General features: G+C 37.6%; 2 protein-coding genes across 2 annotated transcripts; one reads left to right on the top strand and one right to left on the bottom strand.

The window, feature by feature from the left end:
- Nucleotides 1-48: 48 nt before the first annotated feature.
- LOC131773641 (tetratricopeptide repeat protein 13) lies at nucleotides 49-15,364 on the top strand. Its single transcript, XM_059089576.2, has 26 exons — nucleotides 49-323; nucleotides 2,147-2,298; nucleotides 3,783-3,861; nucleotides 4,295-4,365; nucleotides 4,839-4,904; nucleotides 5,031-5,123; nucleotides 5,257-5,373; nucleotides 6,053-6,163; nucleotides 6,310-6,392; nucleotides 6,794-6,866; nucleotides 7,290-7,358; nucleotides 7,702-7,806; nucleotides 8,187-8,256; nucleotides 8,981-9,099; nucleotides 9,442-9,479; nucleotides 9,943-9,988; nucleotides 10,115-10,329; nucleotides 10,963-11,055; nucleotides 11,398-11,481; nucleotides 11,733-11,814; nucleotides 12,339-12,451; nucleotides 12,797-12,920; nucleotides 13,321-13,400; nucleotides 13,759-13,837; nucleotides 14,469-14,548; nucleotides 15,145-15,364. The coding sequence occupies exons 1-26, from the start codon at nucleotides 56-58 to the stop codon at nucleotides 15,269-15,271; spliced, it is 2,637 nt and encodes an 878-aa protein (XP_058945559.2). The 5' UTR covers nucleotides 49-55; the 3' UTR covers nucleotides 15,272-15,364.
- A 1,978-nt stretch (nucleotides 15,365-17,342) lies between these two features.
- On the bottom strand, nucleotides 17,343-25,518 carry LOC131773665 (protein numb homolog). Its single transcript, XM_059089609.2, has 6 exons — nucleotides 25,278-25,518; nucleotides 25,066-25,140; nucleotides 24,803-24,880; nucleotides 22,233-22,373; nucleotides 21,073-21,165; nucleotides 17,343-20,687 (listed from the first exon to the last, which is right to left on the bottom strand). Exons 1-6 carry the CDS (start codon nucleotides 25,404-25,406, stop codon nucleotides 19,509-19,511), a joined length of 1,695 nt encoding a protein of 564 aa, XP_058945592.2. The 5' UTR covers nucleotides 25,407-25,518; the 3' UTR covers nucleotides 17,343-19,508.
- Between the last annotated feature and the right edge of the window lie 943 nt (nucleotides 25,519-26,461).

The following is a 26,461-nucleotide window of genomic DNA, read 5'->3' as shown; positions in this document are numbered from 1 at the left end:
AGATCATGAAATGTCTCAAGCCAGAGGAGGTCTGGGGCTGCGTACAAACGTAAACATGGCTGCGTGGCGCTTCTTTTTAGAGTCACGTTTGATTGTTATATTCCTTTGCTTCTTTAACACCTTTGCAATCAAAGAAAATGTCGGAGAAGCCAACCGTGTTTGTGTGTCAGGCTCGCAAGTTGTTCATGTGAATTTTGGTGAAGGTGGGATCTCGCAGTGTGGACTCGCTAACTACACGCCAGATGGTCACGGCGCACGAGAAGAGCGTGATGAGAAAGTAAAAGAGCACGGGAAGAAATCTCAAGCTCCAACGCCTTATCAAGGTTTGTACGCGAGCTAAAATGATTAAGATGGCGTGGTTTAGGAGACTTTTTATGAGACTTTGGCTTGAAAACTGAACAAGTGGATGAAATTGTGAGATACTTGTCATAGCGCACTTTAAACCTTCCCCTATGGGCTTACATGTACATTTCTTCACAAGCAGAGAAGTATCTAAGCAACAATTATTTTTGATCCACTTCTATTAAACTTTCGAATAACTTAACAAATACGCAAATATTTTTCACTCTGTTTGTTTTCGACGCAGATGCTTTTATCTTTATTTGCGCGCAATTTAAATTATCATAAGCGACGTGAATTCAATGAATCAACAAACAATAATTTGTCATGTGCGCGCATTAAGACAGGTTATTACCCATCAAAATGCTATTAAAAAACAATCAAATCGATTGCTAAGGAGTGCTTCTTCCGCATTCCTTTCGCTATAAATACTGTTATTCCAAAAGCAATATTTTAAACTAAATTTATTGTTTATGTTTTTCTTCGTCTATTTCTTTTCCGTCAATTACGGTAAGTTTTAAAATTCAAGGGTTCGTCACGGGTGGTTACATTACAGATGCTATAATTTTAGAAGGTACATCGTGGAGATATATTTTATTGAAGGAAACTGGGAATTTTTATTTTTAATAATCATCCAAAGAGAGATCACAAGCTTTTGTCAGATATACAGCATAATTTGTCTAATTGGTCTCTAAATCTTACCATATGCTTGACATGAAAGCGGTTTATTAACAGCTCATTTACAAATTCACTTTACAAAGCACTTATTGTCGATTTTAGGGACAAGAACTGATATTCAAAACAGAAAAAGTTAAGAAAACTGAATGTCTTGGCATCTTTTGGTTTTGGCTTGGTGCACTTAAAAGTTAAAAGACCATGTCACATTTTTATTTTCTGTAACATGTTTTGATCTTCTCTGTCATGCTTTGTGATTTTTGATCCTGCCTTTAAGCTAATTGTACCTTAGCATATCATTTAAACCAACAGAAGATGCTCAGTGCTTTTTCCTAAGAACATCAACAACAAATTTTTACTCCAACCAATGACACTATGCAATCCAAAGTTTGTTACATTTTTTGCACCTTGAAAAATTGGTCCTAAAGTATTTATCTTCATAATTTGTAATCTGCTTTGATCTCTACTGCTATCTTTAATGATCTTTGATCCTGTCTTCAAGCTAATTGTAGTTTAGCTTACCATTTAAACCAACAGAAGGCATTTGACATATTTCCTAGAAGTACCATTAAGCAAACTGGTTTAAACTCCAGTCAATGACATTTTACCATCCAAGCTGTAAATTAAATGTAGAAATGAATTAATGAATGAGAGGTTCTCATAAATGAACATGACAGAAAAAACTGGAAATGATAACTTTTCTTTAAGCCGTGGAATAAAGCATAAATGATCCTTGTTCAAAGCTAGTTGCAACAGTTTACCAATTATGATTTAATGCTCTTATGAACTTTAACCAGAATTTGCATTTGAAACGTGTCAAAAATTTATTTTCTGCCATTTCAGAGTGATGCATATTGAAGCATTCTTTAGATAACATAATTTTTTATTTCAATAGTCTTCATTAGAGATTCGATTAAATTTTCAAGCTCCATCATTTTCCCTCAACCTAAACAACCAAAGGCTAATAATGTTTTAAAACATCACTTTTATACATTTCATGTGTGGATTCATAGACCAAAGATAATTACCTCTTGCAACTAATTAACATTGAATTTAAAAATCCAGTGCGCATATTACATTTATTTTTATATGCTATGTAAGCTTCTAAACATATGATTGGTTTTTTACATAGGCCATGGATGTAAACAGAGACCTGCAGCTGGTAACACCAAAGTTAAGCCAAATAAGTGCGATAATGGAGCAGTACTCCTAAGCAGTCCTTGTGTAAAACCAGCTAAAAACACCAAAAAACACTTCATTATTCATACGCCAGAGCGCGACAAGGTAATTATCATGCAACAATCATTTTTTAAACTTAACACAAGATAAGACACAAACAATCATGGAATGATAAATGTGCAGTTCAGACACCTTAACAGAATGAATGACATATTTCTATTTTTTAATTTTATTTATGCATTTGGTGGGCATGAAATCAATTTGAATTCACATAACAGGAAGTCTTTTCTGCATGGTTATATTTGTTGAACATATCCTGCTGATTGTATATAATAGTGTTTGCGGTTTGCATTATCTCAACAAGGTCTCTTTCACTTATATATGTCTGCGGCATTGTTTGGCTGGATTTCCTTTCTTTAACTTAAAAGGACCCTGGGGCTCCAATTTTGTTGATTAAACCTATTTCTGTGTCACTTGTTTTTCAACAACAGGAAGTTAGATGTACCACAATGTTTATGAAAATGAGACTGGTTAATTTGCATGTGAATGAACTCAATTCCTCATTATCATTTGCAAGGTTAACACCCAAGACTCACACCGGGAACAAGGTTCAAGTGTGATTAGGAAATGTTCTGATTTTACAATGTTCCCAACAGCGAAATCAGAATGTTAGTTCTTGTCAACAGATTTCCTTGTATTTTAGTGCTTTGGCTCTGCATTAGACAATTGCCCTGAGTCCTAATGAAAGATTTTGTATTTTTTGTATTCTTTTTTTCCTTTGTGTTCCAGTCTAATTATTAGTTCTCACTCAATAAATATAAAATCAGATGTAAGGAGTTAGAAGATTGCTTACCTCTTCAGGGGTGGATCTAGGGGAGGGGTGCTGGGGGTGTGCTGCTGTATTGTTTGTTATATGTTCACAGAACATGATTTGATGCTACTCTGGTTTACAGATTTAATGAATGTAACCGAAGAAGTTACAATTCATAGACTCAACGTTTCCACACTCCTGTCTAGTGCCTTCATCAGGGGTGATCTAAACACTGCAACAAGAGGTCCTTTTATATGATCACTAATTAGCTGCTTTTTTTCTGACAAGGTGTAAATAGGCGCCAGGAAGTAAGCCACCATCATCACGATTTTAAGGAGTGTGGGCAGAGTTAATATGCCAAGCTTCCAAACAAAGGCGCTGGTGGTAACGCCAATTGGTGGTGATAATTTTAGACTTATCCCACCCAATTGTGTAGATAGTAAGGCATGTGTGCTCCAATAAAGCTGAATTTTCTTTTTTGCAAAAGAAAACCGCTTTTTGATGCTCTTTCAAATGTGTACCAAACTGACGTTTGGTCTGTCTGATGTATTCGTTGTCACAGTCATTGCAAGTAATGGTTCATTGTTCTTTTGTGACAGGATCCTTTGGTTCAGCAAAAATATGCCCCAAAGTCTGAAGTCTCACCCCCCCTCCCCCCCCCTTCTGGGCTTATAACTGTAATAATTATATTTATTATGAAGGAAAAAAATTACCACAAAAAAATTGATAGTCCGTTTTCAATACAAGAATTTTATTTCATGTACTCCATCTTTTTCAGAGTCTGCATCTTGTGATTGCAAATGATGCACAACAGAAAATTATTTTGACTGGAAATAATGAAATTGATAAAAGAGTTGGTAAGTTATGAAAATGAATACTAAATGCAGAGATCATCTGCATATAAACTTAGCTCTCAGAAAAGCTGCTTCCATCTCTGAAAAAAATGATAATAAAAATATGTCATTCTTTTAAATGTTTCCTCTTAAAGAAAGATTTAATTGAACATTAGAAATGGTGGTGAATTTTGAGGAAAAAAGACATTTTCAAAAAGTGAAGCCATCATATTTATAAACCTTTTTACCATGATGACACAATGATTGATCTGAAACAAATAGTAGGTTTACTCACAAAGGTGAAAAATTTTGGTGTATCACTAATATCTCTATTTGAAAATTGTTTTTTCTTTTATGAAAAGTAATGCTATTTATTTGTTTATCTAATCTCTCAGATGTTCTAAGAGCACTGTATTGCTTTATGGTCCCAAAGTTGATTTGAGCATTTACATTTCAGGTTACGCTATGCTGCTGATGAACACAGGAAATTTGGATCAGGCTATTGGACAGTTTACTGACATAATTAAGGTAGCATTTCTCTAATGAGTATTTTCTATCTGCAGGTTGTATATACCAATAATACTGTTTAATAAATGATAATGTTTGATTTATAATAGTAGTGAAGGTAATAGCAATAATCATAAACAAGTCTTAATCAGGCTTAAATGTGATCAGGTTTACTGCTAATCTCAAATAATCAAGGAGGTTGCTCTTAAGTGTTTGAGCATGGACAGGAAAGGATCTGACGTCACACTTAGAATTGGAGTAAGGATCCATTGGAAGATCTCCAGATGAAAATTGGCTTATTTGCCACATAGTACTTTTAATTTTTGTTTTAGTAACAGCAAATGTTATAGTTGGTCTAAAACTTGCAGCAAATTACATGATGCATGGCATTTGAGGGCTCATGAAAATGTAAAGTTAAAATGCAATAAAAGTTTTTGGCTTGTTCATTCATGAAATATTTTGGCTGAACTGTAGATGATTACTTTACCTTACAGGAACACCCCTGGGTCACAGCAGCTTATTTTGGGCGTGGCACAGCCTATGTACAGAAGGGTCTACAAGTAAGTTCTTTGTTAATGTATCTTGTATTTACTTGTGCTTTACTATAACCCCAGCTCTGTACATCTTTGTTTGATTCCAAGAAATTAATTCTATTTTGTATCAAAAAAGTTATAATTTCTTTCCAGCACAAGGAAAATGCTGAGGCAGCAATTCAAGATTTTTCAACAATTATCAGGCTTAGCCCAGACAATCCTGATGGTTGGATCAAGAGAGCAGAGGTAAACATGTAAAATATTCCCCCCCTCTCCCCTGTCAGACAGCTATTCATGACAGTTTTAGATCCATAATTTTTTTTTTAATGTATCTTTTGTCTGACTTATGATGTATTTCTTGTTTCTCTGTTTTCTTCAGGTGTTCTCTCCTCTGGGAAATATCAAAGGAGCCATAGCTGACATTAAAGTTGCCTTGGATCTGAGGCCAAGTTCTCAGTTGTACATTATGAGTGGTACACTGCTGTTTATGCAGGAGGTGAGATAAAGGTTGGGGGGAAGAATCCTGTCTTGAAAGGCAGTTGCCCCCATAACCCTTCACACCCTAACATCAGTATAAAAATTCTCCATACTGTTCTCCATATGTTTTCTAAGGTGCTGACAAGGAGAATTTGTTTAAGAAATCAAGAGTTTAATAAGTTGGTGATCATTTCCTTTATTCTTGTGACCCTAATGTTTGATTCAGGGAGATACTGTGAGGAGAAATTAGATTCTGGTCACTCTCAGGGGTCAAAAGGTTAAAAAAGGAAAACCCACTTCGTAGGGAGGTCTCATGCTGCAAGTAGCATCATTGTTGTCAATGATGATGCTGTGGACTGGCAAAAGGTTGGGAATGTATTTTAAGCTTAAGGCTATAACTCTCAGAAGTGATGAACATACAACTTCTCCCTATAATGTCCATACATTATTCAGCAAACAGGTAATGAGAATATTCAAACTTGTCAGTTAGAAGTTGCTATAATCTTCATCTAACACTGAAATCATGTAACAAATTTATGAGCAAATGTGTAGCAGCTAGTAGGGAGAATTAACAATCAGATCATGTGAGTTTAAGGGTTAAACCCTCACCATGGCATTACATTGTTTCAAAATGCTATTGAAGGACAATATTAGATAGTTGTGTTAAAATTAATCATTAAATGTTTGGTTTTGTTTAGGATTATGAGGCAGCATCTAAGAGTTTTGAAAAATGTTTAGAGATTGAGAAGAACCAGCCTACAGCTATGTTATATAAAGGTTTATCGTTATACCACAGGGGGAGAGTGAAGGTAAACCAAAGATCAATTATGGTGCAGTATGTCGGTCATGAATGCATAAGTTATGATGTTAGTGAGAGTTTTTCCTCCCTTTTTGTATATATGACTGAAATTCTCCCATCTTGTCCATCGTGAAAATCAGTGTTCTTTCTTTTCAGGAGTCCATTGAAATCTTTAAAGTGGTTCTGCAAACAAATACGAATCAGGCAGAGTGTCATCGCAGTCTGGGTCATGCCTACAGGTATACCATGGATAAAAGATGTTCATAACAGACCGATAAAAAGACTGGCATTCATAAACTCTGAGACAAACAAATGAATAGACTTGGTCAGTTGACAGAAAGACAGACCAACAGATAGACCAACAGACAGACCAACAGATAGACCAACAGACAGACCAACGGACAGGCCGACAGACAGACAGACAGTCTAAAAAACTGAAAGATAGACAATTGTCATCAATAAATAGTTACTAGATAGAAGGAAAATTAATGACAGTGTAGTGACAAATATTTGCCAATAACTTTCAAAAGAGGAAATTAAGTAAAATTTTTATGTAAAGGTACTATATTTTAATGTATAGATTTTATGTTTTATTTTGATTATTAGTTAATTCTGGAATCTGTATTAATGCATGTTGTAGGGAAGTAGGAGAGCCAGAACTTTCTCATGAACATTTCACATCAGCCATCAAAATAGAGCCAACTGTTGCACAGGTTTGATGGTTTTGTTGTTGTTGTTGTTGTTGTTGTTGTTATTGTTGTCACAGTTGTGGTAGGGAAAGGCAGCCATAAACAAAGACAAGACAGGACCAGACAAATGCATCATGCAGCAAACTGATCATGTTGTTAAGAGGAAAAAAAAAAGAGTTGACTTGTCTTTATATCACAACTCTTTATTCAATCAATCTGACTCTGGCCTCTTTCTCTGATTTTTAACGTATCATCCACATCTATTCCGCCCAACCCGTACCATTCCGATCCATTCCATTCCTTCCCATCCTTCGTTCTTGCCTCGGCTTATCTTTCATTTCTTTCTTCAATGTTATCCCAATCCATCATACTCTTTTGATTATGAGCTGTCTTCTTTTAAGTAGCGTGTATGTGTCACTCTATTGACAAAATGTGCTTCTCTTTCAGAACTATCACTCCAGGGGAATCCTAAATTATATGCGTGGAAGGCCCGACAAGGCAGTATCAGATTTGAAGGTATGTGATGTAATTTTTACGAAAAGTAGGTGAATGAATAGAACGATGTTGATAATGAGAGACGCTTTAAAATAATTTAATTTTAAATGATAAAGCTGTCAGCTAGTAAACTTACTTTCACAATGTCAAGTTATCCATGTTCAGCGCATTTTTGTTAAATAAAAAAAGTTCACAATACATCATATTTTGCTGCCATTTAAAATTTCCCTTCAATCCTTGCCAAGTGTGCTTGTCAAGTCCTCTACAGGTTTTATTTCGCCTACTTTGTCGGTGCGATGTTGCGCAGTCCTTTTTAACTTCGTTCCTGACTAATTTGGTGTTGCCATTGACGTTTTCCTTGCAGGCATGTCTGAAATATAACCCGGGCAGTATCTCTTGCAAGTATTGGAAGGGAGTCAGTCATGCTGCGCTGGGAAACTTTTTCGAGAGTGTAAAATCAAGCACCCAGGTCTGTGATAAAAATTGCAATAGGAATATGCGATGCGATTAACTCTTAAGTCATCCAATTTCTCAGAAAGTTGTTTGAAATGGTGAAGTAATAGTTGCAAAAATCCTTTTATAAAAAACAAGCTAGAATCCAACACCGTTAAAAATAATGTGTTAATAAAAGCATTTGAAAATTAACTTCAACGTTTGGCTTTGATAACGATTTCGGAACCACTCAAATTCCCAAACATCGGAGAACCAAGGTAGCTCAATAAACTAAGAAAATTGTTGATTTATGAATAATCTTTCTTTATGGAACATGAATAAGAGAAAGACGACATCAGTGTTAAGGTAATAAATTGAGTCTTGTCTTTATAAGAAGTTTTTTTTTTCAATTTGCAGATCCTGCTAGACGAGGCAAGCTCATCTCCCTTGCAAAATGTGGATGTGATAAAAAGTTATTATCTCAAAGGTAAACATTGATCATTTTGTCATAACATGAGGACATGATGTATCATTACATTAACGGTATTTTTACGTGGGCTGGAGGAATTTCTTTTCCTTTCTTTTTTGTTATTGTGGTGACATGAAAATGGCGAAGCAGTAAAGAATACCGACTAAACAATAATATTCTGTTTAAGTACTTTTGATTGGTTAAGAACTAAAGCAAGATCAAAGTGATGCTAAATTAACCAATCGGAAAAGACAAGTTTTTCGACCAATCACAATTCCTTAAAGCGAGTGGTAGCGTTACTTGAATGCGTGTATTTTCCTGCGCTTTTCACTCGTTTTAGGTTTTCCCGCGCTTTTCATCGGTATCAAGTAAACCGCGCTTGTCGCCAACTACTTGTTTTCCCGCGCTTTTCATCGGTATCAAGTATACCGCGCCTCCCGCCAACTACTTGTTTTCCCGCGCTTTTCATCGGTATCAAGTATACCGCGCCAGTCGCCAACTACTTGTTTTCCCGTGCTTTTCATCGGTATCAAGTATACCGCGCCTGTCGCCAACTGCTTGTTTTCCTACGCTTTTCATTGGTATCCAGTATCTCGCACTTTTCAGCGGCTACACATTTTCCCGCGCTTTTGGGTCACTGGTGTCATTTCTCAACTGTTTGGCTCTTATCAGCCACTCTTCCTAACTTTTCCATTTAGTAAGAGTCCATAACTAGCTTTCATTGCTATTTTATTATCGGCAGAATATTCACGTTATCTTCACTCACACTTGGACACTCCATTGTCGGAATACTCACCGGGCACAGATCTTGATGGAAGATTAAGAGATTTGTGGGTCAAAGGCTTGCCTTTCAATGCCAAGGTATTTTATGATAAAGAACAGTCAGTTTGGACTCTTTTCTTTCTGAGGCGAGGGCACGAGTTGTAAGACCAGCTGTCTCCGTGGAAGAACGCGCGCATGGTAGAAACGCATTCTATTTTTGCGCGCGTGTTGTCTCTCCCGCGGGCCACGCATGAAATCTAACCCGCGAGTATTTTTTAATCGTATCGAAAGCTGTCCTCCTTTAAACACTTCTTTTCTTTGTTTTAGCTCATTGCGGGTAAAAAAATCGACATTTCATTTTATCCTTCAATTGCAGAATTTTTATGAGTAAAACAATTCTGCTTTTACGTTAAAATTTGACCATCGTTTGTTGTGTTGCAGAATTACAGTGAACAGCCAGGAATACAGCCGCATACACGGTTAGTAAATCAAAATGACTTTACTGAGTTTGTTAAGGACCAGACGTTCTGAGAATGGACAAGTTGTATAGAGAATGCAATGACCTTTCCTTTGTTCTTTGTTGTTGAGGTTTCTGTGGTACTCGTTTTTGAGTCTTCTTCAATTTTATGAAGGGTGTAAGTTTCTAAAGAAACTGGTACTGCGTCGGTGGGAGAGTATAGCAGGAAATTTAGTGTTAACAACTGAGTTGAAAACGTAAATTGCCCACCGTAAAGAGTAAAAAATCTGACGTTTCGAGCGTTAGCCTTTGTCCATCGCTCTGATGAAGGGCTAACGCTCGAAACGTCAGCTTTTTTACTCTTGACGGTGGCCAATTTACGTTTTCAACTCAGTTGTTAACACTAAATTACCTGCTATTCTTCAATTTTAGTTTCCTTCTTTTACCTAATGTGTTTATCTTTGATTTTGTTTTTTCATAAACAGAGAGGTTGAGAATGTTTCGTTTGGCGATTTCAGTCCAGAGGCACAGGTGAAGGGCAGCTTTATATCTGCTTTGAATTTTGACCTATGTGTTTTCTCGGAAACATGCGATGTAATATTATGCAGATAAACATTGAGAAACATCACTTATTTCGTTGACTGACTGTCTGTATAGCTTTTGTTGTGCAAGTCATCTGTTCTTGGTCCTCTAGTCCAGTACAATTCCAATGGATTCTTACCAAGCATCAGACATCATCGCGCTATGGGTCTGGCCATGTTGGATGTAGCTCAAGTGGCGAATAAGTACTGGAGAGCTGGCCGGTCATCGAAAACCAATCACAAGAAAGCCTCCTGGAGGGACATGTTTAATGTGGTTGTTAAATGGAGAAGGTAGGAGAAACACATGAATAAGAACTTTGCTCTGCATTTCAGTTCAAACCCTGGCTGGGTCATTGTCTCTTTTTTTTTTTTTGTTTTTTTTTTTTTGAACTGGCTACAAAGTAGTTAATGCACTTGATTCAGAATCGGAAGGTCGAGTTCCAGTGTGAGCCGGGTCACTGTGTTGTGTCCTTGAGCGAGGCACTTTGCTCCCACAATGTCTTTTGCCTCGCAGGAGTATGAATAGGTGCCAATTAACTATAGGAGGACCTGGGTACTGAAAGGTAACCTGCTACGGACTGGCCTCCTGTTCAGGAGGGGGGAGGGGATTCCCAGTCTCTTTGTGCTTATGTGACCGGGAAGAACTCTAACAGGTGAGGTAGCCAGCCAGTGTAAAATGCAATAAAAAAGCAACGCTACCAAAACGTTCCGCAAAATCTACGGCTATAAAATAAATGAAGTTATTCTGGGGAACACGGCAAGCCTAATTCTAACACACCTTTAATCTTATATCTCCATTCCCCCCTCCCAATCCTTACCCTACCTTCTCCGCCTTCCCACCCCATCTCGCGAGTAGCACCCTTCCCTACTCACCCCTTTCCCCATAATTTTCCTGTAACTCGCGCGTGATTTGTCCTCTCTCAGACTTTCTGATGCAGAGCAACCTGTTTTCTGGTTGGACCTTATGCCGGAGAAAAGTGTCAAAACAGGTTTTAATTTCCGGATGAACCTGTTAAGGTAAGATGGAAGGCTTTTGTTTTAGAACCGATATTATGGTAGATGATTTTTTTTTCTTTTTTTTTTCTTGAATTTCCTCGTCTTCAAATGTATTTATCGACGCCAAGTGAATAAAGCACGCTCCAGTTTCAATTGAGTGTTGCAACAATGAGAAGGACAAATGAGAACAGGGGTTACCGTAAATATTTCTTGGAGGGAATAAGAACTGAGAGGAAATACATGTAAGTAGCGTCAAAAGAAAGGGAAATTTTGGATGCCGGGACGCGATTCACTTCACCTTGTTCTACGCTTTCAAGCAACAAACTCTCGAATATTTAATAGACGTACTTTATATTTTATTAGGGGACAGTTGAAAAGCGTGAGGTACTCAGACTACTTTGACAAGATTTTCCAGTTTACAAAAACAATGTTACAGCATTTGTACAGGTAGGTTTAGTATATCTTTTGATCTTAAACATTTGTGAGTTACCTTTTAGCGATTTACATCAAAGGTGTTAAAATTGTTCACTGGGTGGTCAGCCATGCGAACTGACGTGAACCCCAGGGGTTCTTGGCCGAATCCCACCGGTTTTTCTTAACGGATTGTTTCATCCTTGTATTGCTCTGAGTCAGTGTCAGCCATTTATAGATGTTGCGCCAAAAGTGATTCTAAGAAATGAGGTCTCTTCATTTTTTAGAGTGGATGAGTTTAATAAAAAGGATTTTAAGAGGAAAATTGAGAAGGCGAAAACGTGTCGTGAGCTTATACAGGTTCTGAAGGTGAGATTATCTTTAGTTGATATTTTCGTTACGCAGATAAAATTTACTGTCTCGTTGTAATAAAGTTCATACTGAGGGTAATCCAGCTGTTTGCTAAAAAATTCTGATTGATTGTCCTTCAATTAATTTTCTTGTATTATATTTTTTGCTGGTGTTATTCTGTCTTTCTTAACTTTGAGACCTCTCTCCGAGATTGTATGGAGCCTCTCATGCCATCGCCACAACTTTCTGAAAATTTCTCTTTGAAAAGCATGAAGCGACAAATACCACCACCGCTCCTCTCTCTGGAAGTGGTGCTAGTCCAGCTTTAATTACCCCCACCCTCCCCCCCCCCTCTTGTGACTGCAGCACTTCACTGGTACTCTCTTACACTTCCGGTAAGTGTAAAGCATAGTTTGCCCAAGAATACAATACAGTGACACGGAAAGGACTTATACCTGGATCATCTGACCCAGAATTAAGTGCGCAGACCGTTAGTCTACATTGTAATCTAAACTTGGATTGGTTTTTCGATTCACTTTCAGCAACACGATTCAAGAAACCCGCAGCCCGGTATGATTTTATCGACTCACGTGACAAGTTCAAAAGGAGGAGGAAAAAAGAGCTTAGAAGGATTGAATTTAAGTCTCTCTGAGAGGTAAATTACCGCTCATCATTTCGCTAAGGCCCCACGAGGTTTGCGAACCAAGAAAATCGCAGAAAGAAAACAACAGTTGCACTAAAGGCAGCGAAAAAATTGGAAGCCAATTTATGGTTGGTTTTGTTATGGAAGTGTCTTGTTTTGGACAAAGACTTTGTCGTGATTTCTTAAAAAAACTTGCGTTTTGTTTTTTGTAACAAATGTTGTTTCAGACTTAAGTCGTCAGGTAGGCCTCATCGAACATTTTGTGCAAGTGTCGTGTTACATTACTTTGAAATTAATTGAATTGTCGAAGTTTCTTTCTCTCTTACTAGTAATGATCGTTAAATGGTCTCTTTCCAGCGGCTCAAACATTTTGTTTTCAATGGACACTCCTACTACACCGGCGAGAACTGCATCTTATCATTCGGAGCTGGAATATATTTGGGAAAAACTGAACGATGACATTAGAAAACCTGGCAACAAGGTAATATTTTCTGACTTAATATGCCAACCTTTGTTCGCATTTAATTGCAGTCGGTTCAATTTTTCAGAGAGCAATTTCCCATTGAATGTTAAAGGTAATCCGTGATGGCGTTGATTTTCTCTCATTGTGCTCTGTGATTGGTCAGGAAAATATGCGTCAACCTCTCAACCAATGAGATGCAAAACTAAAACCAATCGCGACATGGTCATTCGCGTTTTCCCGCGCTTTAGGTCGGTAACATACTGTTACTGTATCTGAGGTTTTCATTGGTTCTTTCGAAGACAACCTCTTCTCTGATTGGCTGAGGTTTTCTTGTATGGGTTTTGGTTTTACAAGAAGCGTGAGTGGAGTTAGTTTCCACGCATTCTCTTAAGCGTTCTGTTTTTTTTTTATCTTGCAGGATGTAGATATCATTGGCAATAACATCCTCTCCCTGGTGTATTACTTTTTCAATTTAATGCCTCTTTCACGAGGATCAAGGTAATTTTAAAAGATCTTTCTTCAATTGACTACTTAGAGTCAGCGTTTGTTAGATACACTGGCTGTTAATCTAGCAAGGTGTTTTAAAACTCTTTATCTTGCCTGACAGGGAAGAGACATGCTTACAGCTTCTCGACCCAAACTTCCACACCCAACCGTGTGGCAGTGGAAGTCTTTTCTCGTTTAGTGTAACTTAAAGTTTCTAACAGTTTCCGTTCATTGTATCCTTTCTCAAAGGGTAGCGCAGCTGCACATAACAGCGTTTGCTTTTTAAAACCATGATCAGTATTATCCAATTGAACATATGAGGAATGATATTGTTTTTTATCAATTTTATCGTCTTATAAATTCTCTGTAGTGCTGTGGCTTATACAGTGGCACTGGGCCTTTTCCTCGCTGTTGGTCGGGAAACAACGGGAAAAATCCCTTCAGGAAAGGTAAAATACCACGTTGAAGAAGGCACTGTTTCTCAGTGTGCTTTAGGAGTTGCTGTGGGCTAATGGTCAGTACGTTAGAATCCCAGCCGGACGGAAAGATCAGGCTCTATCACCAGAGAAGTGATTGTGTTTGGTCCTCTCACTCACAGTGCCTCTCTCCATCCAGGTGTATAAGTGGGTACTGGCGAATTGTAAGAGAAACCGCACGCAATGTTGGATGGGGGGTGGGGGGGGTGGGTGGGGGGTAACGCTGCAATGGACTAAGATCCCACCGAGGGGGAAGTAGTATTACTCCTGGTCAGGCATGGGCCATTGGCTCAAGGTAGTTTAGTCTTCCGTTATGCAATATAACATGTTTATGACTGTTTTCCCAAAGACAAAAACCATCCGCGTACGATTTCGTTTTGATATGGATGACATACACCAAAATTGATATCCTAGACTGTTTTTAATTCATTTTGCCTTTGTCTTCAAGAATAAAAGTAGGACTGATATCTGGAAATCTTTCTGCCTTCCCCCTTCCCTCTTCCAACCCCAATTAGTAAAAATTCAAATGATATATGTTTGTTTATTAAATTTTCTTTATCAATTTATTTATTTGTTTATTTATGTATTTATTTATTGTCTGTAGGAGGTGGATTTAGAGGCCATGATTGGAGGATCAGTGGAGAATTTCACTAAAAATGTAAAGGGATGGATGGGGCTAAAAAAGTAAGGAACACAAAATGTTTGCGTTGATTTCACAACGAATAGACTTTGAAAAACCTTAGGGAAAAATGATGGAAAAGTCAGGCCATGTACCGAGTCGCACATCCTGCCGGGACTGATCCGGGTCTCTGAAGCATGAAGCGACTTGTAGTACTGCTCTTCTGCGTGGATGGCATCCTTGTTTATCGGCTAGAAACCCTCTTTAGATTTTGTCAGTTTTTCAGTTTGTCCAGCGGACAGGTTTTGGTAAGTTTGATTGATATATGATTTTTGATATCTGAAGTAAGGAACGCACTTTGATCGAGTGTTGTAAAGCTAAAACCTAAGAAATTGACACGGCCAATCAAAACAAAGGTCTTCATGGCGAGGAGCCGATCAGACCTCGACGTCGCTGACGTGAAGCGCGGGAAAACGCGGGAAAACGCGGGTCACGACTCGCGATGGGTTTTAGTTTTGTATCTGATTGGTTTTGAAGACCACGCATGGTTTTTAGACCAATCATGTCGATGTTAAACTGAAATTTGCTTAAGTTACCCAACTAGAGACCCACAGTTCATATTTTATGGAATCTAACGTCAACGACTTTTTTTAAATCGTAGATTTTCCAAACCAGTGACATCCCTCCCTCTTGTGAGAGAAGTTTTCCCAACTCTGAGATCTATGTTGGAAGCTCTTAATGCGCAGTTCACGGACGCAGATTGCAAAGATATGAAATCTCATTTTTAATTAAATCTTTATAGTTTTCATAATTAAATATCATAGTTTTATAACTAAAGGAATACTGTCAGATTGATAGGGGATAAATAAATGTTATTTTTTCAAATGTGGCGAACTTTTTACTGCTCACAGTGTTGTAGCTCAACTCTTTCTGTAGTAGATAGCGGGAATTGGCAGTACAATTCAAATTAACTAATGATGTCGTTGGGAAGCAGTCTCAATCATCCGATGCGTTTTTTCCTTTCCATTCATTGGTCAAGAGCCGATGTGACCTGTTTCTAACTGCTTACGGACAATAGTCTACTTATGTCCAAGACCCTCTGACCGTGTATTTCCTTGCAAAAAAAAAATACATCTTGTTCATGCGCGTTAGTTGTGGTCACTCTTCCCTGGAAATGTAAGCTCACATCCATGGTCACCCTCGTTCCCAGATTCCTCTCGAAGAAAATTTTGAAACTTACTTTGAAAAAGAAACTTGGTGATTGAGAGCGCGACCATTACAAAATATCGTGATCTTTTTGTGTCTTGCTGATAAATTTTCCATCAGCCTTCGTCAACTTCGACAAACGATATACCCGATTTTGTCTGTTTTTCCAGACTTTGGCCCGCTCTCATCGTCGGCACCGCTGTTGCGCTCTGAAAAAAAATCTCATACTGACTTCTTCAGCTCATTTTTAGCGCTATGACGGCAGACAACGGAACCAAGCAAAACCAATTCAAGCTTTTCGAAGTGGATCATGGATGGGTTAAAGCAACGTTAAATTTCTGGAGTCTCGTATTCAAATCTTCGCGCTCGCACAAGTCTTGCTAACACGTTGTCACGGCAATTTCTATTATAGGGACATTGCTGAATGTTAGACGGGAAGATCCGCACTGGTGTGCCAGCGTGGTCCACTTCTGTCACAGCCTGGATAGACAGTGGATTTTCCAGAAACTCCCTCAGATAATTAAAGGTATTCTTTGGTCATGCTCATAGTAACGAAGTTGTAACGTTTCAATGAACAGTCACGCTGGTCGTCGCGTGCACGATCACGGGAGACCACTGTAATTTCTCCACATAAGGTGTTTTGACATTATTCAACCCTCACCAATGTGAGGGTTCTCAAATATTTTGAATATTACAGTGAATACCGTAGTAACAGTGGTCCATAACTAATAAAACACCAGATCCACATCATCTCAAGCCATTACAGAACAAATCGAGGAATTTAGCATTCGTCTTGCGATGCAGGAAATCGATCTTCCTAACCACTTCTACTGGTTGCTAAGCCAACCCACCGGAAGCTACGATTGCGGCAAGACTGTCAAGAGACTGCAGAGGGAACCACGAGGAAGATGGAAAGAAATATTCAGGATGATGCCACGATCGCAAAGTATGGTGTAACTAGGATTCCCAGTTAAATACATTTAAATAGGAATTTTTTTAAGTTTAAATCAATTTTGGGTTTGAGTTTAGTGAGCATATGGGCAGGCACGGCACTGAAAAAGAAGAAAGAAGCGCTAGGTATTTTTCCGGCTAAATGACCTGCTCCTATTCGGGAAATGAGCCTGCGTTCCGCAAATGGGGTGGAACTAAGATTGCACTTGGATCAAGAGAAAAAGACATATTCCTCAACGATGTTTCCTGACCAGTCCATAAGCCGAAATGATGTTATTTCTGGAGTTCGTTCAAGTTTTCTATAAACATGGCGCGTTGAGTTTTTTTTGGATTGTTTGTTTTTTAATTAATATGATCATGACTGCTCTCATTCTTATCATTGTTATAATTGTTATTTGCATTTTTTGTTATTTTTCAAATATTTTCAACTGAGTCGAGACAGTAAGGTATGCTAAAGCCAACTGCCTTGATCCAGATCTTTGGAATCGCGATAGATGCAAGTTATTTCATGCTCTTTTATCGTACACACTCGTCCATCAAATCACCTCGAAGCATGACCCCGGAATTGAGGGGTGGCCTGGGAAAGAGAAGAGAGGCGGGGTAGGGGCGGGGAAAGGGGAAACGGAAGGGATGTACAAGCTCCCCCAACGTGATCAATTCTGTCAAATATATCCGCACAAGTACTACACAGTTACGTACACTGGGATTACTCTATTTTACTATTAACCACTTTCTGATTTGAAGCACCACATCCAGCATGACTTCATAACATAAAATAACATCGCTTTTGAATTTACACCACAATCAACCAGCTATATTATTATTTGAGTGGAAAATCTCCAGTACAAAGGATCAGTTATAACATAACTGATTGCAAAATACCTATTTGACAGTTGTGCAACATAATGCTCATTAGGGAAGGCAACATTACAAAATTATATTAGAATAAAACTACTATTAGTGATTGCACTTCAAATAATTACATAATGTTTTAGAAGAATTTTCCTCACTTTTTGCAACATAAACATAATATGCCACTAAATTCTTTTACCTCAGAGGCTCGTTAAAAAAAGAGAGGCTTGGCATGTTATACTAGGCTGGCCAAATAAATGCAATTACGTGAAAAACAGCTCCATTTGCCAAGATCTTGCCATTGTGGAACCAACATCTATTCTGACTGTACTAATGGAGCTGCTTACACGTCCTCTTATTTTCTGTTATTTATTTATTTATTTATTTGTTTGTTATGCAAGTGTGTCTGCAGTGTTTATGTGATTTGTAACAAAATCTACACAATCCAGGTTACCTCTTCCAGGCTAGCTTGACTTCATTCAAAGCAGGAAAAATTTATCTTGACAAAAAAAGTACAGAGCAGTGAAAATACCAACCAAGCTTGTGTAATCAGATCTATTTTTCAACAGCATACTTCTCAGCATACTCAGCAAGAGAAAAAAAGTGTAACTTGTAAGAATGCAATGTCTGTTTAATCCTGTACACAGTTGTTCAGTTGAAATGATAGGTTAAAATCCTAAACTCTTCAAGTCTAACAAACTAAAATCATGAAAAGAATCATTTTAAACAATTCTAATGATGTTTAATCAAGCATGGAACAAGGTTATGCTTCTTCATTCTGCCCAAGTTAATTTCTGGTATACATGAAATACTTCAAACAGACTTGTCACACATAATTCAAGTAATTGCCACAAACCACATTTTCATGTCATAAATTCAACTTAAAAATAATGCGCTTGGATATCTAATTTTTAAATAAAACTTTGCTGTTAAAAGATATTGTACTAACTGTTGGTACAAAGTGCACGTAGGTAAACAAATTTTTTTTTAAGTTGTCCAATTTTGGGGGGCATAATTGACAAGTAAGCTCAAAGTCTCTTTGCAGTAGCTGATGCTCAAGCAATAAAAACCCAAGATGATATCATTGGCCAACAGAGTTATAAAGTGCAAAGGCAGTTGTAAAGTCGTTTCACATGGCCTTCACTTGTGTAAAATTCAGAAACATCAACCCTATATTTTGTACAATTAACATATTTATAAGTATGACAATTTTTATATACCCATATTATGATGAAAGAGAACCTCTGCAACCTCATTTCCACTTCACAAAAAATCTAAGAGATATACATGTGTGAAATGCAAGAAATAAAAAAATCCCAAGTGTGTAATGTGAAAAGGTTTCTATACATTTTGGAACATAATACTTACAGAAGTTAAAGCACTATGAGCTATCAACAATAATTATATTAGATACTAGGCGTACATCATTCATGCATTTCCAGCTTGCCCAAATTCCTTTTGAAAACGAATAACACTACTTTAAAAAAATAAGAATGTGTTATCTTCCACAGAAGTTCTTGAGCCTTCTAAATTTTCACATTCTTGTTATGTTGAGTGTTACAGAACCTCTTGATTTCCCACACCATTCTTCTAAATTCTCAAATCAGCAACTACTACATGGTACATGTAAAAATCTCATTAAAAGAAAATGCAGTTAAAATTTTCTTAAGTAAATATCCACCATTGCTGCTCAAAAGGTGATTCAAACCTCCAATGATTGGATGGCATGATTGCACTTGCGTGAAGGTGGTTCTGAATAAGACTTGACAGTGATGGACAATTTCAAAACTGATTTGACAGTCACTTGACTCTTACGGTAATTTTTGCTCAGTTTCACAAATCCCAGTCACCATCACTAACTTCAGTCACTTTGGCTTGGCTTGGCTTGGTTTCTTTTTTCTCAGAGATGAAAAGTTCAAACAATCATTATCCATGTTAAAAAGTTGTGTACAAATTCCTGCTAAGAACACTTGATGCTAAGAACTAAAAATGTCACCTTGTCCATGAATTTCCTCATCACACCCAGAATACTTGATCTTGAGTTGGTGTGAATGGGTTGGAATCTTTCTTACTGAGGGGTGCATGTGGAGGGGGGCTGGTTTGCCTTGAAGCAAAGAATGATGCAAAGTCATCTTCTCCATTTGTTTGACGTGTGGTGCTGGTTCCCCACTGAGATGATGACGACCAGCCAGTTGTCCCTTGTGATGACACACTAGGCAGTGTGGACTGCAGATCATGTGTCCATGCATTTGAGAGAGCATCAATTTGGGATGACGTTTCTGCAAATGGATTTACAGTAGTCAGCAAACCCTGATTTGGTTGCACTGTCTTGGCTGGCTGTGCGGTATCAACTGAAGCAGATGCTAGCCACATTTCAGCCTCTGATAGAGGTTTCTGCCTCTGTACTTGGTTTGAGACATTCCATGAGCCTGACCCATTGACTTGGGGGGTTGCCCCCTGAATAGGATATGGCTGTAATGGGGTCACTGCATTGGGGACATTACTCCTTTGACTTAAGTTCGGTATAGCATTGGATGATTGTATTGTTGATGTTGAGTTTGTATTCAGCCCATTAAACATAGAAGGCGGTTGACTTGGAGCACTGTTCTGTGTTGCAGGACCTTGAGAGACTGGTGTTCCAAATGATGTTGAAATTGGAGTGGGCGTATTTTTCTGTAGCATAAGGGCATCAACAGTCGGAGGCAATTGTGGAACTGCTGGTTCTTCTGTCAATGTTTCATAGCCACTTGTGTCATTGCGTAGTGGCATAAAAGAGAGAGGATTGGAGCGGTACCTCAGTGACATGTGACGGGTAAAAGGTGAAGGGTGAAAAGGTTGTGGACGTGGTCTTGCAACTGAGGGAGGAGGTTTTAGTACAGGAGTACCAGCATTGTTTTGCTTTGGCTCAGCTGGTGATGGTAACTGCTGTGTTCCTGTCGTCACAGTACCATTCTTAACTGGAGGAGTTGTCGTACTGGATGGGACTGTTGCAGCAGCGATTGGAGCTGTGGTTGATGCTGGCACAGTAGATGGGACAGGGACAGAAGGTTGCATTTGTCCAGGGGATGGCTGCTGTGCAGGTGGATTTGGAGGACTGGAGCCATTAACTACTGGTATGGTGCTTGCTGCACCTGGTGTCCCAGTTACAGCAGCTACAGTGGTACCCTGTTGGGTTGGGGGCTGTTGTTGTTGTTGCTGTTGGACCAACAAAGTGAAACAAAGTGAAGGTAAATATTGCAGTCATGTTTTTGTTGTTTTATTCACAAACAAGATCATTAGAATATGAAGCTTTCATTTTCACCCTGGACTCGCAGTATTAATTTTTTTGATTTTTTATTCAAATTAAATCAAGAAGTCCCTGATAATTGCTGATGATCAGGTACAATGCCTAAGTCTAAAATAACCTAAGTGAGCCTTTAAGAGTTTATTCTCTTCTGAACATTTCCTAGCAGCCTCTCATAACCTAGCCACAGAACTGCACACAGGACCCATGAAATTCTCAGGAATATCATAATAACATATAAAATTAAAGGAGAATTCATACGTCTAAAATACAGAAGAGAACGTTAATCTTTCTGACCTCCTTGTGTTGCTGCTGTAGAGCTTGAGCCTTCTGCTTTCTCTGAAGACAAGCTGTGAATGCACAGCCAACTGCATGGCTAAGACGCTCTCCCTGACACGTAAACAGGAAAAATTTGCTTATTATGACTCTACAGGCAGTGTTGAATAGTTCATACAACCAGGATTTATCCCAGTATCAATGGTTTTATTAAGGAACTAGGATTGTTGTTTCCAAAGGAGATAATCTCCTCTTCCCTCCTCTCTTAGGATTTTTTCAGGTTTCCCTGACAATTTCCTGATCCCTGTTCAATTTCCCTGCTAGATCAAAGGAACTACTGTTCTATTTCTCTGCTAGATCAAAGGAACTACTGCAAAAAGAAGGTTCTTATTCAGATCACAACATGATCACATGAGTCCATCTTCCTAATTTCTAAGTCACCAATTTTGCCCATTGTGTTCATTGATCATGCAGCCAGTTTTAATCTTTCTTAGAGTTCATGGTCTACAGTAAAGTGGAAGAAATAATTATATACAACACTCAAACCCTTTACACCCTAACATCAGTATGCATATTCTCCAAACAGTTCTCTATACATTTCCTAATTTGCTGACAAGGAGAATTTGTCTAACAAGAGATTCTTTAGTAAGCAATCATTTCCTTTATTCTAAAGACCTTAATGTGTGATTCAGGGGTGATACTGTGAGGAGAACTTTGTGTTGGTTTTTCTAGTATTAAGCTTTGAAAAGTCCTTTGAATCTCCAAAGAAAATTACCCACCATTTTGTTTACTTCAATACAAGTACTGTGAAAAGTGGTGTGGTATGTCATGGGATGTTGCAAAAAGGTATCCTCTTTCAATTTTACTTTCTGTTTCCTTTGTCCAGGAAAATATTTTCTCTAGCAACTGTTTCTTGATTTTAGGAGACCAAATTAAGAATTTGAAAAAAAATGAGCATAGAGCAATGAAATGGGAATCATTTCATCATTTAATTTTCATCTGCATGTAAGATATGTAGTGATTCAATTTTCCCCTTTGATCTTAAAATTTCAAACCAATCCATCTTTTTTTCTTTGTCTCTGAGTGACTGGACTCTGATCACAGCTCAAAGGTCTTACAATTTTTAGCACTAGGAGAACTTTGAACCACAGTGTTGAAGGTAAGTTACTGTGTCAACTTACTGTGTCTCTCAAAGCTATAAAGCTGTGGCACATCCATCTCCTTGTAGTTCCTTCCCGGCAGATGTAGGAGAAGACTCTGTCGTTACCCGGATCAGGTGTACAAAATGACACTTTTTCAATCGTCTGGTCAATGACAAGGGACTGAAATAAACAGTTAAGTTCGAAAGGCAATTATGTATAGTCTTGCTATCTCCTACGGTAAAAAAATCATGCCAGCTTTGTAATCTGATGAATCAGCAACTGTACACGTACCTAAAAAACAACTTACACTTTCAGTTGTGATAAAATAAAGTAAAACAATTTGACAGCACTACAGATCATCCAAGACTCAGAGGAACTTCACCGCAAATGCTTTCAAGCCATTATAAAATGGCTCGTCAATGAGAGAAGTTTTTACTATACTATACAGCATCTTAAAACTGTCACAGAAATTTAAGAAATTGTCACTTCTCATTGGTAAATAATAGAAGTCATTGTTTACATAAAATGATGAAAACACTCCAGGAGATTTAGAAGAACTCAAATGTCATAGAATGAATGTCAATCATGAGCCATGAATGAACTTTGAAGCTATTTACACTTGACCTTTGTCTTCACTAGCCTTACAACCAGCCTATGTTGTCATCTCTAACAAAAACTATAAGTGAGTTAAGCCTAATTTTGAAATCTAATAAAAACCTTCTGTGATGTAATTTCCTCTGATTGTTGTTATTGTTCATAATAGTCTATGTTTAAACCAACATTAAAAAATATTTAGGAAACAGCATGAACATCGCGCAACAAAAAAAATAAAATTATGCAACAATTTCATGATTTGAACAGATGAGTAAGTCTACTTAAAAAAATTAATAAAATAAAAGTGCAGGATTAAAGTACTAAATCAAATCCGATTAATTTGTCTTTAATCTCGCACTGGCCTTCAAATATTAGACAATTCATTATTTATATCACAAGGTTCATTACTGAAATTTAGTTGTAATATACTATGAATAAATTCTCAGGAGAAACTTATGCTCAAATGTCCAATGCAGTCAACATTGCATTCTTTGAAAGTAATCCAGAAGATTTCCTTTATATAATAAATTTTCAGAAGGTTAGAAATGACTGAACTGATGTGCTTATTTTTAGGTGTGATGCCTTGTGAAGAGTTTAAGTTAATCTTTACATTTCCAGGTGTTTGTATTCTAAAGTGAGGTGAGGGAAAATAAGCAGTACTGTCTTAGAAATAAAAACTCTATAAGAATTGCTGTATTTCCATTCAGTTTTTGGCACCTTGAGGAAAAAAAAACCTAGTGACTTAATTGGATTTAAAGGAATTCTACAAAGAATGAGGAAACGGTGTGATAAAAATGGAATAACATTACGACTCTGACAGAAATAAAAGAGTCCACAATTTTCCCTATGACACCAGATTGCTTAGCACAAGAGCAAACAGTTCTATCAAAAAGGAAAAAAAAAGGAGCAATGTCTTCCCGGTGGAATGAAAAAACACGATTTTTTCCTTCGGATAAGAACTGTATGACAGAGCGTCGATTTTCCAAGCAAAGATGCTGAATTTTCGAAAGCGCTGGTTAATTCGCAATTTCGAGGAAATAAATCAAACTGGATGACTCCGGCTCGAATAAATTTCATGGTTAGGTATTTAAATATCAGTCTGTTTTGTGAAAATTGGTTTAATCACAATTCGTGATGAAAAAAAGGTTGGAGTAATAGTATTTCACGCATACGATGAGCACATGTCGAAACCAAGTTGGGTGGGTTGCATGTTGAAATGATCACTGAAAACACAAATTACACGAATTAAAAATCTACTGAACGACTACCAATTCTCAGAAGAGAATTAATCAATCCAACAATTTCTAAACACGATTTCAATAGTAAATATATGGTGCTCTTTCATTTGAATTCAGCTGCTTCGAGGTAAATATGCGATGTTGGGACTTATTGGAGAGGAAAGTATTAAGGTGGGTAATATTTAAGGAAAAAAAACCAGAGGAATAATTACACTTTGCGTGAAATATCACCCAAAGAGCGATCGAGAACAAATAAATGAACATTTCCAACAGAGACTATCTTCATATTGAAAGTCTATTTCAAGTACCTTCGGTCCTTTCGATAAAATTAATCCGTGATGAAGTTAAGAAATACGAAGACATCAATTTTCAATAAATACGAAAGCATTCCGTAAAATCCGCCTTCTATCAAAAAACAGGAACAACTTCCGACAGCCAGCTAATATTAGCTGATGAATTTTATCATTCAAGTCTAGATTTTTCCGCGCAGGTCGTTAAAAAAAGTTCGCGTCAAATACTCGCGATTGCGATCATTTGAAATCTTGGATTATTTAATAATGCGTATTGCTCATATATATATATCGTGCCTCGTTGAAGCGAAAATCCGCCTAAGAACAGACTTAAAAATAAAAAGAGGGCACAAAAAAGACCGAAGGCGGACAATATCACAGACTCGCTGCCTCTCTTAAATATGCCACATAACATACGAATACTTGCGTAGTTACATCAGCGCGATCGAAAAAATTTAAAGCTTAAAAAATACTTGGGCTCTCTTACCTTGGTTTGTTCGTCCACGACTCGTACACAATCTGCCGTGACAAGCAACTGCATTCGCTTCTTTTTCCCTGTCCCGACCTGAAATAAACGAGTACAGATTGATACAACTGGCAGAATCGCTTAGTATAACCGAAGGAAACCGAATTCACGGATACGTTATTAAATTTCAAACAATTAAGACAAAGAGGGCTTCAGCTGAAGACCTCGTTTAAGCTTTGTGGTATCTGTGAAAAATGGAAACAATGCAAAAAACAACCGCTTACTTCTTTCATCTTTCGGAAAGCTTCTGCACAAACTTGTGTTCCTCTGGACTCGGTAACTTCGATCGATCCCACATACTAAAACAGTAAGTTTTCGAATTAATTGAGGATTTGAATATCGTCTTTCAACGCTCTCTTCCACAACGTTAAGTACCATGCAATCCTTAAAAGCGAAACAACGCAAATCTCATGAAAAATTCGCGATAAATTCTAACCTTGACTGGGAAACTAACGCCTCCATTCCGTACTTTGTAGCTGTCGTTCTCCCAAATTTGTGGCCTTACACTTTCCGGTATGTGCCTTTTAGAACTCCTTAAACTTAAACTTCTCTTCAGCCTATTCATTCTAGTAAAATCATATAAAAATACAGACGAAATAAACAAAGTTACGACAAAAACTCACGCACAGTTTTCAAACTGCATCTAGAAATACGAAAATCTGCTTACGATTGACCGGTCGATTCACGCATGCTCAGTGGTTGCGTAATTTAGTTCAAAATGATTTTGCTAAATGTATAAACAGTTTTGTGTGCAGACAGGTTTGACACGGATTTTTTCGTTGTAATATTTACGGATTAGTACATATTTGTGTTTAGAATTACAGCATAACTTGTAGTTATTTATTAAAACTGGAAAACGATCGGAATGTGCCTGAGAACTATGTAGACTCTGCAAATCTGGACCGGCTGGTCATAATTTAGCTTTGTTCCTGACTTCCGGTTTGAGTCATCACGCGGCTGGTGGTACTCAAGTTCGAAACGACTTAGGGAGCTCGCTTTCAAATCAGACCTCACCCGCCTTTATCAGTACTAAAAATAAACAATAGATTTATCTGCCTCGGCAGTTCGCTCAGTGCGGCCAGAGTTTATTTTCTCTTTGGGTCACAGGACGTTGGAACGGAAATGCTTTTTCAAATAAATCACGTCTGACTAACGACTCCGAATTAGAAATGTTTGCTTCAAATAACTGAATTTCTTTAAATTTTCTAAGCAAGCTTCACGAGATTATCAATTTATTAATTCGTTATCTTTTTTATGTTTTTCCTGAGGATTGTTAGTACTTCCCGAGTCCCGTGATAGAACTTGTGAAGGTCGATGTGGTCAATCGTTGTTGAGATTATATTTTTTAAAATATAGTAAATTATATTTACGTTTTAACTCTTATTTACACACTATTGGCGTTTCTTTCACGTACTTCTTGAAAAATAAAATTAAAAAACATCTCATTCTTCAATTTACATCGCTTGTACACTAAGCTGCACCATTGTAAGTATTATCCGCTGTTCAGTTCATATATGCGTCTGCACACAGCCTATATTTGTCTCAAATTTGTCTCAAATTTTCACACGACTTCCAATTTTTCTCGTTTCCCTAACCTAAGCAGAAACCACTTCGAAAATA

This window comes from Pocillopora verrucosa, chromosome 13, assembly GCF_036669915.1.
Source record: "Pocillopora verrucosa isolate sample1 chromosome 13, ASM3666991v2, whole genome shotgun sequence".
NCBI lineage: Eukaryota > Metazoa > Cnidaria > Anthozoa > Scleractinia > Pocilloporidae > Pocillopora > Pocillopora verrucosa.
Note: the sequence above shows the minus strand (reverse complement) of the source record. Positions and strands in the feature narration are given on the sequence as shown.